Source organism: Penicillium cataractarum (genome assembly GCF_028827025.1).
Source record: "Penicillium cataractarum strain IBT 29864 chromosome Unknown utg000005l, whole genome shotgun sequence".
In the NCBI taxonomy this organism is placed as follows: Eukaryota; Fungi; Ascomycota; class Eurotiomycetes; order Eurotiales; family Aspergillaceae; genus Penicillium; species Penicillium cataractarum.
In genome coordinates this window covers 1,820,000-1,834,374 of record NW_026622741.1, presented here as the reverse complement: position 1 = coordinate 1,834,374, position 14,375 = coordinate 1,820,000, and the positions used below count along the sequence as shown (strand labels likewise).

At 51.7% G+C, this 14,375-nt stretch overlaps 8 protein-coding genes across 8 annotated transcripts; 4 read left to right on the top strand and 4 right to left on the bottom strand.

Annotated features, from left to right (window-relative positions):
- Positions 1-846: 846 nt before the first annotated feature.
- rps23 (40S ribosomal protein uS12) lies at positions 847-1,881 on the bottom strand. The gene is made up of 3 exons (XM_056699271.1): positions 1,787-1,881; positions 1,228-1,502; positions 847-1,081 (listed from the first exon to the last, which is right to left on the bottom strand). Exons 2-3 carry the CDS (start codon positions 1,484-1,486, stop codon positions 903-905), a joined length of 438 nt encoding a protein of 145 aa, XP_056554684.1. The 5' UTR covers positions 1,487-1,502; positions 1,787-1,881; the 3' UTR covers positions 847-902.
- A 231-nt stretch (positions 1,882-2,112) lies between these two features.
- Positions 2,113-2,898, top strand: N7496_006341 (uncharacterized protein; the record flags this gene model as incomplete). Its single annotated transcript, XM_056699270.1, has 1 exon — positions 2,113-2,898. One exon carries the CDS (start codon positions 2,113-2,115, stop codon positions 2,896-2,898), a length of 786 nt encoding a protein of 261 aa, XP_056554683.1.
- Positions 2,899-3,213: 315 nt separating this feature from the next.
- Positions 3,214-3,654, bottom strand: N7496_006340 (MICOS complex subunit Mic12 family protein; the record flags this gene model as incomplete). Its single annotated transcript, XM_056699269.1, has 2 exons — positions 3,214-3,567; positions 3,634-3,654. The coding sequence occupies 2 exons, from the start codon at positions 3,652-3,654 to the stop codon at positions 3,214-3,216; spliced, it is 375 nt and encodes a 124-aa protein (XP_056554682.1).
- A 400-nt stretch (positions 3,655-4,054) lies between these two features.
- On the top strand, positions 4,055-4,889 carry N7496_006339 (mitochondrial 54S ribosomal protein bL17m; the record flags this gene model as incomplete). The annotated part of the gene is made up of 2 exons (XM_056699268.1): positions 4,055-4,270; positions 4,404-4,889. 2 exons carry the CDS (start codon positions 4,055-4,057, stop codon positions 4,887-4,889), a joined length of 702 nt encoding a protein of 233 aa, XP_056554681.1.
- An 892-nt stretch (positions 4,890-5,781) lies between these two features.
- On the bottom strand, positions 5,782-8,408 carry N7496_006338 (putative R3H domain protein; the record flags this gene model as incomplete). The annotated part of the gene is made up of 5 exons (XM_056699267.1): positions 5,782-6,067; positions 6,133-7,260; positions 7,286-7,426; positions 7,492-8,300; positions 8,358-8,408. The coding sequence occupies 5 exons, from the start codon at positions 8,406-8,408 to the stop codon at positions 5,782-5,784; spliced, it is 2,415 nt and encodes an 804-aa protein (XP_056554680.1).
- Positions 8,409-9,249: 841 nt separating this feature from the next.
- Positions 9,250-10,228, top strand: N7496_006337 (zinc finger CCHC-type containing 10; the record flags this gene model as incomplete). The annotated part of the gene is made up of 2 exons (XM_056699266.1): positions 9,250-9,455; positions 9,535-10,228. 2 exons carry the CDS (start codon positions 9,250-9,252, stop codon positions 10,226-10,228), a joined length of 900 nt encoding a protein of 299 aa, XP_056554679.1.
- Positions 10,229-10,606: 378 nt separating this feature from the next.
- On the bottom strand, positions 10,607-11,200 carry N7496_006336 (CCDC12/cwf18 family protein; the record flags this gene model as incomplete). Its single annotated transcript, XM_056699265.1, has 1 exon — positions 10,607-11,200. The coding sequence occupies one exon, from the start codon at positions 11,198-11,200 to the stop codon at positions 10,607-10,609; it is 594 nt and encodes a 197-aa protein (XP_056554678.1).
- A 312-nt stretch (positions 11,201-11,512) lies between these two features.
- N7496_006335 (pentatricopeptide repeat protein) lies at positions 11,513-13,843 on the top strand (the record flags this gene model as incomplete). Its single annotated transcript, XM_056699264.1, has 1 exon — positions 11,513-13,843. One exon carries the CDS (start codon positions 11,513-11,515, stop codon positions 13,841-13,843), a length of 2,331 nt encoding a protein of 776 aa, XP_056554677.1.
- Positions 13,844-14,375: the final 532 nt, after the last annotated feature.

Genomic DNA, 14,375 nt, shown 5'->3' with positions numbered 1-14,375 from the left:
CCACGTTGAAAACGATACCCGAGGAACGAGGTGTGATGGTTGCGGGAGTCTTGCAGGGTTTCTCTAGGTGGTGTTAGAGATAGAAAGTAAAATATTCATGATTCAATGCCAAAGCCAAATGACTTCTCCCGTGTGTTTTCAAGATTTGGAGAGTGATTAGGTAATTGTCCCAGCAATCACCTCGGTGATGCTCATCAAAGCACAACATCGTAAAAAAAATTATATTATCCGTGGTTGCCCGAAACCTGCCCGGGGATGGATGGTATATATTTCGAAGTCCTTCTAGATAGCAAATACCTATAGGTTGTGGCTTGGGCAGAACTACTGGCACACTGCATCAGTGCTCGTCAAATATTCACCATTTCTTGCAGGCTATCTCCAAATATATATCGTATATCGTAGATAGGATGGATGGAGGGGAAGGGATAACTTATTTCAGCCGTGTGGAGTCTAAAGAACGATATCTAAGATCCTAGGTAGATCCGAGCCAAGGAATAATAGATGGCCAGCCTTGTTGGGTCCACCAAAATAGATCGAGCAAGGTTCCAATCTGACCGGGTTGGACTGCATCAGGCCCGAGTATTTCGAGGTATATCATTTTATGTTTATACGTGGAGACCAACATCCACGCAGGATACAGACTACACAGACTAGGCTATATAGCCCCCAGATAAGAAAGGTCATAGCGCCATCTTTTTGGAATTGTATCTCAAATCGTGTTAATTCGCACACATGAATCAATCCAGACGAAAGCCCGCCCGGGTAGTTATTCCCAAAAAAAAGTTCTCATGAAATCCCGGCGCTGATGAAGACGGGCTTTCTGTCCGGCACCGACTCCCCACAAGACTCCATTCCCCTCCCCCGTTCGTCCACCACATTTTGATTTTGATGGAGCTCTCCGTTTAAGAGCGGGGCTTCTCCTTCTTCTCCTTCCACAGAGCGGCGAGACCGACACCGGAGACCTTGACGACCTTGAAACGGACACCGGGAATATCACCCTTGGCCTTGCCCTTACGACCGAAACCGGCCAGGAGAACCTCGTCGTTCTCGTCGATGAAGTTCAAGCAACCGTCATTGGGGACTGTATGGAAGAGAGCTGGTTAGTGGGATTGTTCTCGTTGATAGCGATCGATTGCCAGATAGACACATGTTGGAAGCGCACGGGTCGCTCAACATAGCCAGGTCTTCGACAATAAAAGACATAGATTGTAATCAGGGATCACCCACCGAAAGCAGCGACCTTCTTGCCGTTCTTGATGAGCTGGACCTTGACACACTTGCGAATAGCGGAGTTGGGCTGCTTGGCCTCAACACCGACCTTCTCGAGGACGATACCCTTGGCGTGGGAAGCACCACCGAAGGGAGAGGACTTGAAGGCAGTGCCGAGCAGGCGCTTCTTGAAGTGGAGATCGGCCCAGCGCTGCTCCTTGCGGTGCGCCTCGAGCTTGCGGGCGGCGTTGAGACCACGGGGCTTTCCTTTACCCATCTTGGATTATTCTTGTCTGAGGCGGAAGAAACGAATGTTAGTTTGCGGGTCTGTAATAATTGTGATTTCAATGATGGCGAATGAATTCTGTAGAGCGGGATCGATGGAGGGATGGGATGTAATGGTGGGTGATGGATGGGCGTCTGGAATTTTCGTGCGTGTTGTCGGGATGGTTGATTTTCAAGAGTCGAAGGTTTTGATGTCGAGTCGCCCACAACCACCAGACAACACGAAGAAGAATTCCAGATGTTGCTTGTGCGAAGAGTATCACAGGGGATTGCTCAGGGGTCGAATACGTACCGACTGAGAATGGGTTTTGTCGAAAGGGTGAGGGTCGTGGGGTGTCGAAAAGTCGAAGGTTTCGGATTACCCTTGAACGCCGGCGCACTCGCTTGGATTGGGACTCTGCCTCACCTGACTTTGTGCGCGTGCCCTAAGCGAGTCACGGGATCGGACAAACCCCACCCGTCTTATGTCATCGACTTGTCTCTCCGATAAGATAACGTCCCTTATCGCTTATCGATTGGTGAGCTGCAACAGCCACTTTTATCATATTGCTTGTGTACTGTAACTACCCCGTACTCCGGTCTACTTGCATTCATCCGCCGAGGCAGGCTTCACACCCGATGGATTCCTCGAGGAAACTTCCAAGCTCTCAGCGGCTTCCGCCACCTGCTCTATTTCAAGGTCCCCCCTCACATAATGCATCCAATATTTCCCTCTCCGTACCTGCTGCTGGACCGACACTCCCCATTCCGTCTGGTAGTCAACCTCCACCCCTCCATCGCAACCTTTCCCATCGCAAGGATGGCGGCTCTCCAGATAACCGCAATTTCCTCTCCCCGTTTATCTCTCGACGCCCATCCAAAAATGATGTGGATGGTTCCGACGCCATCTGGCAGGAAATGCAAAGCGCCCTGTCCGAAGTAGAACTAAGCGCGGTCACGAGCGAGCATGTCTTTGGCGAAAAGCATGCCGAGGCCCTGGAGGACCTTCGCATGAAGCAATTGAAACTGGCTCAAGCTTGGGCCCGCAGTGAGGCAGACGATGAAATCGTTGGCTCTAGCCCCAATACGGCCGATGGCGACAACTCTGCGGCAAGTACAAAGCGTCGCGGGTCCGGGGAAGGGAATACCACGGAGACCACGAACAATACTCAAGCACCTGGCAGAGACCGTGTTTCCTATCGAACCCTCGATGAAGAAACTGAGAAGGATATTATTCTTGCGCGCAGGCGCCGCGAGGCCAATGACCGCTATTTTGATCGAGTCAACCAAGGTGTGCTGGACGTTGTCGCCAAGCTAGAGGAAGTCTCCCAGGCCATGCGCACTGTGGAACGAGAAAGCAAAGATATCTGGAGTGACTCGGAGAGTGTTACTACAACTGCGCCCTCGTCTGCAAACTCTGGTTGACAGTCCTCGAGGGCTCTAATGCTTTTGCACCCCTGCGATAATTCACGCCTTTATGAACCTGCGCTGGACGCTTCACGACCTACCTTGCATGATAGCACGTTTGCCGGTATCTAGAACTATATCCTTAATAATGCATGATGTATATTATCACAATGCTGAGAAAATAAGACTTCAAGAAAATTTGAAGCTCATTGAATAGAATTATCAAAGGGTATCCTAACGCCGCTAACCATGCAAGACCAGCCATAAGGATGCATAACGAGAAGGCATCTGATCCATGTAGCCCAAAGAGAACAAGATAGGTCATGAATTTCATCAATCCTTCTTTACCCAGCGCGTAATATCTTCCCACCCCCGACAGGCCGCCTCCTTCACACTTTCCCAGCGATTCCCGTGTACATTGCGGGCAAAGTTCCCAACTTCCTGGTTCCACCTGTGCTTCAGAACATCTTTGATCGTGATCTGGTCTTCTTTCTGGGATTTCTTCTCTTCAAGGCTCCGAGGTTTATGTTCTGGGAAGAATCGGCGGTCATATGCGCCAGCAGAAGCGGCGAGCCAGTTTATTTGATCAACCTGCTCGCGGATCTGTCGGCGCTGTTCGAGCCTCGTTGCGCGGTGGACTGTGATGGTGATGTAAAGGACGGAAGTGGTAAGGGCAAAGCCACTGAACTGTTAATTTCAAAGAGAGGTTAGCCCCTCGCTTTCAAGATGCTTGACGTGCGAACTTGGACATACAAATCCAGAAACGAAGTTCATTGCGGTCCCGGTCGAGCGGCCTCTCCCGCGATTGAATCGGAGAAAGCGTGTTAAACGAGTGATGGTGTATGAGGGTTGGTATTTGGTTTGAAGCACCTCTGCTATTTGCAGTAAAAAAAGAAGCGAAGAGCGAATGAGTGAGTCGTAAAACGAATCTGTTGTCGTTGCGACAGGAAAAAGGGAAGTCGGACAAGGCGGTGGAAGCTCTCCGATTGGCCAAGCGCTCCCCGTCGAATCTTTTGATCCCGAACTTCCTCCCTTGCGACCTCCGACTGGCACTTACAATTCCTAGGGACAATTGAACCACCCTGTCCGGGATACTAAGTTCTAATTGCACACCTTTGCGTCTCGCTCTCCTACCTACGCCTCAACCTTCCTCCATCTCACAGTCTCTTCCACCATGGCCGGCGGCAAGGTAAAATACAGGCACCTGGGCCGCAAGTCTTCACACCGACAGGCCCTGCTCCGCAACCTGGTCACCTCACTGTTTGAGAATGAATCGATCACGACGACATGGGCCAAGGCCAAGGAGGCGCAGCGGTTGGCGGATAAGTTGATTACCTTGGGCAAGAAGAACTCGGAGGCTAGTCGGAGACGGGCACTGGAGATTTTCTATGTACGTGATTAAATCGCCAGTCCTCTAATTTTCCCCAGCATCAAGGACTTTCACTCGGCTTTTCGGAGCGAATTGGATTTCCAATGGCCATTTGAATCTCAATGCACGCCAGGTGCTAACAATATCTAACTAGAAACCCCACGACATCCTCCCCAAGCTCTTCGGTCCTCTCCGCGAACGCTACGCCGAACGACCCGGTGGCTACACCCGCGTGCTCCGCGTCGAGCCCAAGGAGAAATACGAATACTACTCCGTCCGCCGCGGCGACAAGAACGCCGTCCCCGAGCGCAAACCCGCCGACCAAGCGCCCAGCGCCATTCTCGAACTCGTCGACGGCCCCAAGGACATGCGCTTCGCGATGACGGCACGTGCGATCGCGCGCCAACGCGAGGAGGGTCTTAAAGAGCACGAGCTCACGGCTATGAATAAGAAGAAGGTTACGCAGTTCCGAAAGGACGGTGTTGATGCGCTGGAGGCTGCTGTTCAGCAGTTGCAGATCCGTGACTCTGAGTCTGAGGGTGTTTCTGCTCTTGAGGGCGAGGAGTCGAAGTCTGTGCAGGAGGAGGCTCGTCGGAGTGCGGCCCAGGCTGGTCGTTTGGCTAAGAAGCTTAATGCTTAAGTCGACGCAGTGAGTGGGAGCTAGTTGGCGGTCTGGGGGTGCCTTCACTTGCATTTTCTAGGGTTGATGCAAATGAGGGGTTTATTCGTGGGTTTGGTGGTCCTTGCTTTTGGTGCGTGACCATTCATCTCCATTTTTTTCTTGTCTGTTCTTATAGGAGTTTTTGCTGCTTTTGGTATCTTGTCTTCCATCCGTTGTGACCGCATCCATGTGACATAGCCTGTGTACAGTATAAAATATTGCGATACCTCTTTTCAACCAGTCCATTCACCGCAATCTGTATGTTTAAATATTGTAGCTCTAAGTATTTGGGTTTGCAAAACCTAGTTCTATAATTTGGTATTTCTTGGAAGATAATGCTGTCTGTTGGCTACCTCATCGCCAGCCCGTGCGAGCCGAGATATATCTCGTCGGGAAAACCGCCACTACTTTGGGAACTGATTCGAGTGAAACTATGCTCACTAATGGAACTTCCTCGGGGCATTCCCGCAACCTGAAGAAACACCTTCCGATAGCTGGAGATACTTCACCAATTCCATCTAGTAACATTATGCTACTCACGTATCCATTGGCAATAACCCCACGCACATACTTCGTTGTTGTCGTTCCATTTTACATAGATTGGAAATCTAATTCTACAAAGCTACACACGGGTGGTAGATAGTCAGATGTGTAAATTCTTAGCTACGGATGAGCCAGACCTCGAACGCCCAGATTGCCATGCAATTTGCTAACTGTACAGGCCAGCCTGGCCAACATACATCATGTCGCGAGTTAACGCCTCTGGACCAAACCTGCACCAATACATGACTCCATGCATCCAGGATGAAGATAGGATCAAAATGAACGGAGAGAAACAAGTATTTGCTGGTTCTTGTTATTGTCCACGGACCTAGTTCATCTTCGAGGTGGTCGTTCCTCCTGACACGACCAGAGGCCCGTTTTTGGCGACACTAGGAATTCCATTACTCGCGACTGCTGGAGTGGGGAGGCTAGTGGATCCAGCACGATGTTTCAGATCAAAGCCAGAGGGGACCTCGGAGGGAGGAGGTTTGGGAGGCAGGTGGGAGGGAGTGCCCCATTTAGCAATAGAGGTTTGTGCGGCGGTGCTTGGCATGCGAGCTGCACTGGCAGCCGGGGAGTGATCGAGGGTGTGGTTGGCAATAGACTCTGGGAACCTAGGCCAATTGGGTTGCGCAGCAGGAGGTCTATTTCCGTACGGTTGCTGCATTGGGTGCTGCACACCTTTGCCCGGGTGCCGTTGGGTCCCAGCACCCCCGGAACGAATGAGCGTGTCTGAGGGTTGAAGTGGGACCTGGCGAAATTGCCTGCCATCGCCGGATTTCCAGCATTGTGAAGGCCGGAGTTCATATGCTGTCCTGGGTATTGAGCATAAGAGTAGGTGGCCATGTTGGGGGGCATGGGCTGTGCCTGATAGTTCGACCAAGGTGCCGGGTGTTGTTGGGGACGTTGATTGGGAGATTGCTGGAAGTTTCCCGGAAAAGGGCCCTGATTCCAACCGGGGGCTTGCTGGAATTGCGGCGAATGAGGGGTGGGGAAGTTGTTCATAGCTGGCGAGGATTTGGTGGATGCTGGCTGGCCCATCATGGCGGGCTGATTCATAGGAGAGTACCCAGGGAATGGCGATTGCTGGGGTGTGTTTGAGCCTTGCCACGGGGCAGTGGAGCCCATCTGCGGCGACATTGCTGCTGGAAACTGCGGCACGTTGTTCATAGCTCCCTGCCCCGAGTACATCGCGTTGTTCTGACCAGAAGACATGTAGCCACCACTAGGTGGGGCTACACCCGGTCCAACCATGTATGGAACTTGATGGGCATATGAGCCATCGTTTGCAGACGGATTGTAAGCCTGGGAACCGTTGTTGGTGTACTGCATCCCGGGGTAATAGGGATTGAATTGGGAGCGAGCTTCAAAGCCGTCATCATGAGGAGTACGCTGCTTCTGGTTCTTCTTGCGTCCGGTGGTCGAGCTCGAGCGGGACATGTTGGTGGTAGAGTCGCCGCTAGCCTCTGACTTGGCAGTCTCGGGGAAGTCACGGAAGATGCGCTCACGCACTTCTGCATATTTGGCTTCTCGTTCTTCCCGGGTCATAGCCATACGGTCCTTAGCAGACATTGAACCTGCCGAACCGGTGCGGTCTCCATCTTGTCCCGCATCATCAGTCTCTGACGCCGCCTTAGATGGAACCGATGAACTTGCTGCCACACTGCCTTCGGCGGAGGGCCGTCCATCTGCCCGACGCATGATTTTCGTCGGCATAGGGTGAGATGGCTTTTCGTTTGAAGCCGGAAACAGTTCGGACAGGGGGAGTGGGGCTACGCAGGTTAGTTTGTCTAGCAGGCCACGAAGACTAGGAAATGAGACGAGACACTTACAGTCTGGAGAAAGGCGTCCGGTGGAGGCGCACTGAAGTCACGTTGTTGTCCACGAAATGGGTCAAATGGTAGTAATCTCCCAGTCTATGTGCGAGAAGTCGGCCATATGAATTGTTGGGGGGTAGCTCCAAGGATTGTTCACTATGCCTCGGGGTTAGTTGTGGGAGGAACGACTGGACGGATGCGAGGGCATTGATCGGTATTACCTGGAATATTCAATGAATGCGCGGACCTTTCCCTCTATCGTGAGGACCATGAGTCGATCTTTGGGATTTTCCATAGCCGTAATGAGTTTCTCGTCTGGATGAAGAGGGAATGAATGGAGGCCCTGGGCATTTGCCGGGTTATCAAGGTTGACCGGAACCACGAAGTTGTTCGCTACCGAGTCCGAAGGGATAACGACGGCACCTTGCGAATTGCCATCGTTGAAGCCAGGGACGGGTGCAGGAAGAATCCCACGCGGACGAAGAGCAATGTTATCGCGGAAGTGGTCACGGAATACACGTCCACCGGCCTCCGAACCCGTCACCGAGTTTGGAGCACCAGAAGCAGCTCCGGACAGGGACTCTTCTTCGTCAATAGCTTGCACGCTGGCACTGTCGTCGGGCCGAACAGAATCTTTCTCATCCATAGCGAAGGTTGTCACCGATGCCAAGCTCTTGGAGTCGAAGTTGGTCATTTTTGTGGAGGAGGTAGAGAGATGAGTACGGTCATCATCGAAGGAGTTTTCACGCTTTAGAAGGCCATTCTCCTGATCGTCGCTTGAAGATCCAGATCCATGACGGTCCTTATGCTGGCTAAGATCAATTTCTTGCACAGCTCTTGCCAGATCGTTGCCACTGGGACCAGTGAGAGGGATCTGTTCATTGATGGTGTTGAGGTTGTGAGGACCAGGACCCAAAGCGCTGGAATCTAATGTTTCAGCATAGACAGCGACATTGGCGGGCTGAGCGGTATCACTCTCGTTAGATCCCACGGGCGAGTGGGGGGTGGGGGGTGCAGGCATGGCAGCAATCTAGTTTACAAAGTTAGCCCAAGAAGTCGAAACGAAAAGCTGACAGGAGCAGCTCACCTTCGCGAAGGAGAAATGAGAGTCTCCGGCTGAGGTATTTTGAGATGCCATGTCAACGGTACCCGGCAAATGTCGTCGGGGAGGGTGTTGCAACGAGGTTGGAAGGAATGCACGCGAGGTTCAGAGATGGAAGCCAAACCACGACAGCACTCAGTACGTCTCCGGGGTCGGACGAATCGAGAAAGAAGATTGAATCGCAAGGCAGTCACTGGAGAATCCCGGTTCACACAAGCCAAAAAAGAAAGACATATCTCTGTTGCAGGGCTTTCGCCATCGGGAAAAGCTATGGGATGGCAACGTATTAGAAAGAATTCGTCAAACAGTCGAAAGAAACTCGTCTTGGTGCCTTCCCACCAGAGGTAGCTCCATCGGCGGGGAAATCGATTGGGGAAGCGGGTCTTACAGGATGTCAAAGTTGGTTCATGGTCAACGCAAGATGAACCTCAAATTCGAGATAGGTGGCTGGTTCCGGGGCAGGGCGACAAAGGACCAAGTGTACAATGTCACTCTATGAGTTGGTCACGAGAATAACCAACACCGGAGCCTCAGAGAGCCAAATCGATCCTGTCGGAGAGAAGGAGCGTTGGGTGACGGAGCTCTGATTATTCTTCCAACGCCTGAAGGTTCGTGGGTGCCATTCTGCCGTATCGGACCGCTTTCACCGCGCGCCTACAATTTCCTTTTCATCAGAGGAGTCGCAGCAAACGAAGCACCTTGCTAATCATTTAGACCGACGTGGAAGTACTGAGTTTTGAATCTTCTCTTTCTTCTGAATTCTATATCATCTTGATTTGAACGGACCATCTCCCGACGGCGCCATGAACCGCTATCGAAATGCCCCAGGACTCCGGTCCGGGCCTAGCAAAGCTTCTCCGACGACTTTATGCCAAAAATGCCTGAAACGAGATATGTAGTCCCGGAAGAAACGCTGACCAGTGTTTTTTTTGCTGACTCCTCTGCACGGCATTATAGCTATGAATGCAAAGCAACGGCGCAAGAACGTCCATATACGGCTCGGCCGTCAAGAACCCAACAATTGCGGAACCCTCGGTTGATGCCCAAGCTCTCAGAGGACGTGCCTACTGATTTGGAGCGAACGTATGTTCAATTTCTAATCTTGGAGTTTTCAATTACTCTTCTACCGTTGCCACTGAATGGAGACTGACAACGACGCTAGGACTGGTGTGGCAGACGAGATACTTGCAAAACGCGAGGCAGAGCGTGGTCGGAAGAGAGACCATGATAAAGAAGACCCCGAAGACCAATACGGCCAGTCTTCAAAGCGAGCAAGGTCTCTTTCAACCGATTCGGCAGATTCGATTTCAACAATCTCCACAAATCGATCTGCATCTGCATCGCCCGAGCGCCGCAGCAGACATGGTTCACAAGCCAATGGCCGTCGCAGCTCAGTATCACCACCCGCGGGTGAAACTCGTAAGAGGAGGTACAGCGATGCTTCGGATGGTTCGTCTGCGAAGTCCTACTCCTCGGGTGATAGGCAACGATCAAAATCCAGATCCCGGGAATGGACCGGTGACAGGAACATTCGACGACGACGTCGGGAGAGCAGCCCGGAGGAACGTGGAAGAAACCGTGATTCAAAGAAACATGACTCTCGGAATACCGACCGACGCAGCCAGAGTGTGGACAAGAGTCAAATCGCAAAAGAGCGCCGTTCTATGACACCGGATGCCACCTATGACCATTCAGCAAAACGCACATATCGAGACCGAGAACCCCTACAAGGCCATTCGCAGGGCGGACGGTCGAGACAGGACCCCAGGGCTCGTGGAGGGCCGCCCCGAGAACGAAGCATGAGTCCCTACAGCAAACGCCTTGCTTTGACTCAATCTATGAATCTGGGACGGTAGAACTGGGATAGGAAAGAATGTGTCCTTTTCTCGTTCTTTTCCCGATCGAATCTTACGTGGATCGTTTTTGAGCAGTAGTGGAAGCAAGTATGGTTAGTGGCGAGCGAGCATTGCCAAGTTTCTGGTTTCATTGACCCCATTGGAACACCTTGTATTAATAGCATATGCATACATCCCAATGTGCAAACCCTTTTCAACGCCTCTTTTTGTGTCTGTAACAGTGCCCTCGGCCGCAAATCAGACGCCCCAGACCATGAAAAAAGAAAACCAGCCTGACTTAGGTGAACATAGCAGACAATCAAAAGAGAAAAAAAGATTCAAAAATTTACAGGAGCAAGCCAAAAGAATGCCGGTAACTCGGCAGTATAGGGTATCACTTCAAATCGTATCCTCATCGTCATTGACTTCCTGCTCCCGCATATGAATCCCCTCCACCAGCGCATCTCCCTCGATACCGACTTCCTCCCCTCCTTCGCCGTTAGAAGGTGCACCCCGTTCCTTCGCCGCACGCTGTGCAGTCTCTATCCGTTGTCGTACCAGGCGGGCGATAGCGTTCTCTGTTCGCACGTTGAGAATCTTGAGCTTCTCGTCCAGATCCCGCCGCAGGTCCCAATTAGGCTTCTTCGGTTGCAGCTTAAATAGATCAATAGGTTGATCGCCATCTTCGTCCTTTTGAGCTTGTTCCTTCACAGCTTCTGCGATCTCGGCGGCTTGTGCTTCCACCGTCACTTTGCCCTCGTGCGGAGCTTGCTCGAAGCCCAATTTAGGCCCGCGGGTCTCAGCATCGTAATTGCGGCCAGAGAGGAACTTTGTCGTCACATCCGAGGCGGAATTGTCTGCGATTTCACTATCTTCACCGGCCGCTGTTGGTTCTTCGGGCTCTGGTTGCTTGCGCTTAAGTGCGGCGAGCTTGGCCAGGCGGGCTTTGCGGTCGTTCGAGGCCGCGTCTAGCGAGGCATGGCTGGAGGACATGATGTAGAGGTGGGAGGAATGAAAAAAAGTAAATGAGGTACACTGGGATATCGGATCAAGAGTAGGAGTCGCAAAGGCAATGCAAAAGAATGACCCCAAAGTCCTCCGCTCCTTTGAAAAATGTGGAGGAGGGCGATGATGCTGAAGCGATAACGACGGGTTGCGCCACACTCCAGCCACAGCAAAATCGGGCGGTCTCCGCCTTCAAACTTTCGAGGTTACCCCGTCGTCCACGGCAGTTTGCTCTCAACAACCCGCGCTTCGGTTTTTTTTAATTTCCACTTTTCGATGAAGGAGATTACGGGATCCTGAATGTTGCTTTGTCCACAACGGCTCGTCCGGGTCCGCCCTCAGGCGCTGCTTTCGGCGCCATGTAGGAGCCCCGGCTACTGGCATCGGAGCTCGTGGACCCCGAACACTCGACACGCACTTCAATATGCGCTGAATCATACCTCAACGATCCAACAGCGAAGCAGAGATGGACAAACGGTCGGAGAAGTTGCCACTGAACCCTCGGAAAGCGAACCCAAGCAAGATGCAGAGGCAGGCAATTCGAAGCAAGCGGCTAAGATTCCTCGACGTCCTAAAGCTGGCCTGCGGCGGATCTCTAAAACGTCTGTCAAGAGTATATTGTTCTCACATGGCCTCAGACCGTCATATGCAACAACAGTACAGCAGGGACTCAACCACGAGATTCAGCGCGAGAAGAGAATCCTGAGCGACAAGTCGGTCGCCATTGCAACAATTACACGAGGAAGGTCAATATACAACACCAAGGGAAGAAGGCTTCGAGTGTGGCAGCGGGCATACGAAGAAATCTACAAAGCCAAGCATTACAAGCGCGAAGTCAACGATGAACGCGTAATACCGGCGCTGGACAAAACCGGAGAAGCTATATTGGCAAAGATTCAAAAAGACTGCAATGGAGCCTTCAGAAAATTATGGGCAGCCAGTGATCGAGATTTCAAAGCTAAGCACTGGCAAGCACTGGCTCTCTGGCTGCTACGGAATGATGTGAGAATGTTTTTGGACTTTTTGATTGTCACAATGAAGGGCAAGGAGACGCCAGATTTTACCATGGTCACGGATTGTCTTTTATATGTGGACAACTTCTACTATGAGGAATTGAAGGACTGGACAACCGGGCCTCGCGAACATGGGTACTCGTGGATGATCGAGTATTGTATGCGTCCGGCCACTTGGCCCATACTCGCGCCGCCACAAAAGGGCATCCGGCTTTACATTCGACGAGCTAGGCCTTATGGTGTTCGATTGGCCTTTCGTACGATGAAAGAACGGAAGATCCAGTGGAGAGCGGAAACGCAGCTGTGTTTTGTGAATCGGTTCACTCAGCTTGGACATGCTGATAGGGCGTTGAACGCCTTGAAGCTTCTTCCACGGCTCAATGACCCCATATTCACCATGAACTCTCGAGGAGTTCTCCGACACTGCTGCAAACTGTTGACCTTGGACACTGTCGAGGACGGCGAATCGGGACGCAACTTCAGAATCCTCCCACAGCTCCTGGAGATGGGTGTGCGACCTGACCGAGATATGATGAATGTGGTGCTTGCTAACGCCTACAAAACCGGCGACCACCAACTTGGCGCCGACATGCTTCAGTTCATGACGAGCCAGGACTACGCTTTTGACTCCTACACATACGTCACTCTTCTCACCAATGCCGTTTCACGGGGAGACCAAGCTCGTGTTCACGAGTTGATCCGCGAGGTGGATGCGCAAGAAGAAATTCGCAATAACCCATACGTCGCCAACAAGATTTTCCACGCCCACTACATCTTTACCGCCAAGCACATGGATATTGACGCTGACCCCTCCGGCGTTTTTTATTCGATGCTTGACATGTACAACAACCTTCACGACATCACGCCCCTAAAAGAGCTCTTCATCATCCCTCCTCATTACAAAGCACGGGAAGAAGGCACCAACACGCCTCCCACTCCTATGGCACTGTACATTATGATTGCAACCTATTTCCGCTGTGGCTGCCGTGTCTCGACTGTGCAACGCATGTACTCGCGGTTCCAAGAGCTTGTCAGGCAGGGTCATCCAAGCATTGCCCCCTTGGCAGCTACCGATCACACCTACAATGAATTCCTCATTGCACTCCGCAAAAGCTCGCGTGCTATGCACTCTTGCGTTCGGCTAGTGGAAGATATGCTCCACCCCCAGGGTAATATGGCCATTGAACACGCCAAGCCGAGTTACCGTACTTGGGCGATTCTTCTGAGTGTTTTCCTCTGGCACAGGCGACCAGCCGCTGCAGAGAAGATCAAGGATATGATGGAGAAACACCAGGTTCCCTACAATGATGTAACCTGGAATCTTATCATCAACGGCTACGCTAATGCGCAGAAGGTGCAGGAGACTGCTGCTGCCATGAAGGCCATGGAAGCTCAAGGATTCGCTTTGGACTCGTATACTATGAAGTCTCTGCGGTATCTTCGTGACCCCGAGCGTCTCTGGGTGGCCGTGGATGAGCTTGATCATGCCGCCCAGGAAGCGGACTCTGTCCGATCCTCTACGGCAGAGAACCCTGCTGCTATTGAAGATGCCCTGCGCGATGAGTTGATTGAAAAAGGTCTGCAGAAACTTGGAGACAAGAACAAGCCCAAGGATTGAGATTGGATACCCTTTTGATTTTGTTTCACTTTCATGTATTTATAGAGCACTTTGCATACATGGTCCTCTTGGGCCTGGGTTTGGGAGCAAGCGTTGGTGTTGCCATTTGTGTAAATTTTGGCGCTCATGTACTATACATAGAATCATTATGAATGTTGGAAATTGACGTGCGCTGAAAAAAATAAGGTCATTGCTGTAGACTGCCCGAGGACATCCAGTCCCTTGACACCCGGTTCTATCACTCTTGATGGAACTTGCCCGCCTCTCTTTCCCTTCTTCGTTCTTTCACTTTCTTATCAAGCAAAGTAAGAGCAAGGCACTCAACCACCGAAGAAGATCGAGCACTACACGAGACATTCCACTATTAGTACTTGATCGCAACTGGGAGCAGTGCCGTGGAGAACTTACAGCCATCAGGAAGCAGCATATGCTGACATATGGGCTAAGACGTTCTCCTACTCGAGCGCATTTCCAGAATATCCCGAATAACCTATCATCACGGATCAGCCGTCTTGTTCCTTGCTCTCTCCGT

Excerpts from the sequence above, each read along its gene's own strand:
- rps23 (XM_056699271.1), bottom strand. The coding sequence starts at position 1,486 with ATGGGTAAAGGAAAGCCCCGTGGTCTCAACGCCGCCCGCAAGCTCGAG. Across the intron at positions 1,082-1,227 it reads CAAGAAGGTCGCTGCTTTCG|TCCCCAATGACGGTTGCTTG; the intron begins GTGGGTGATCCC and ends TCTTCCATACAG.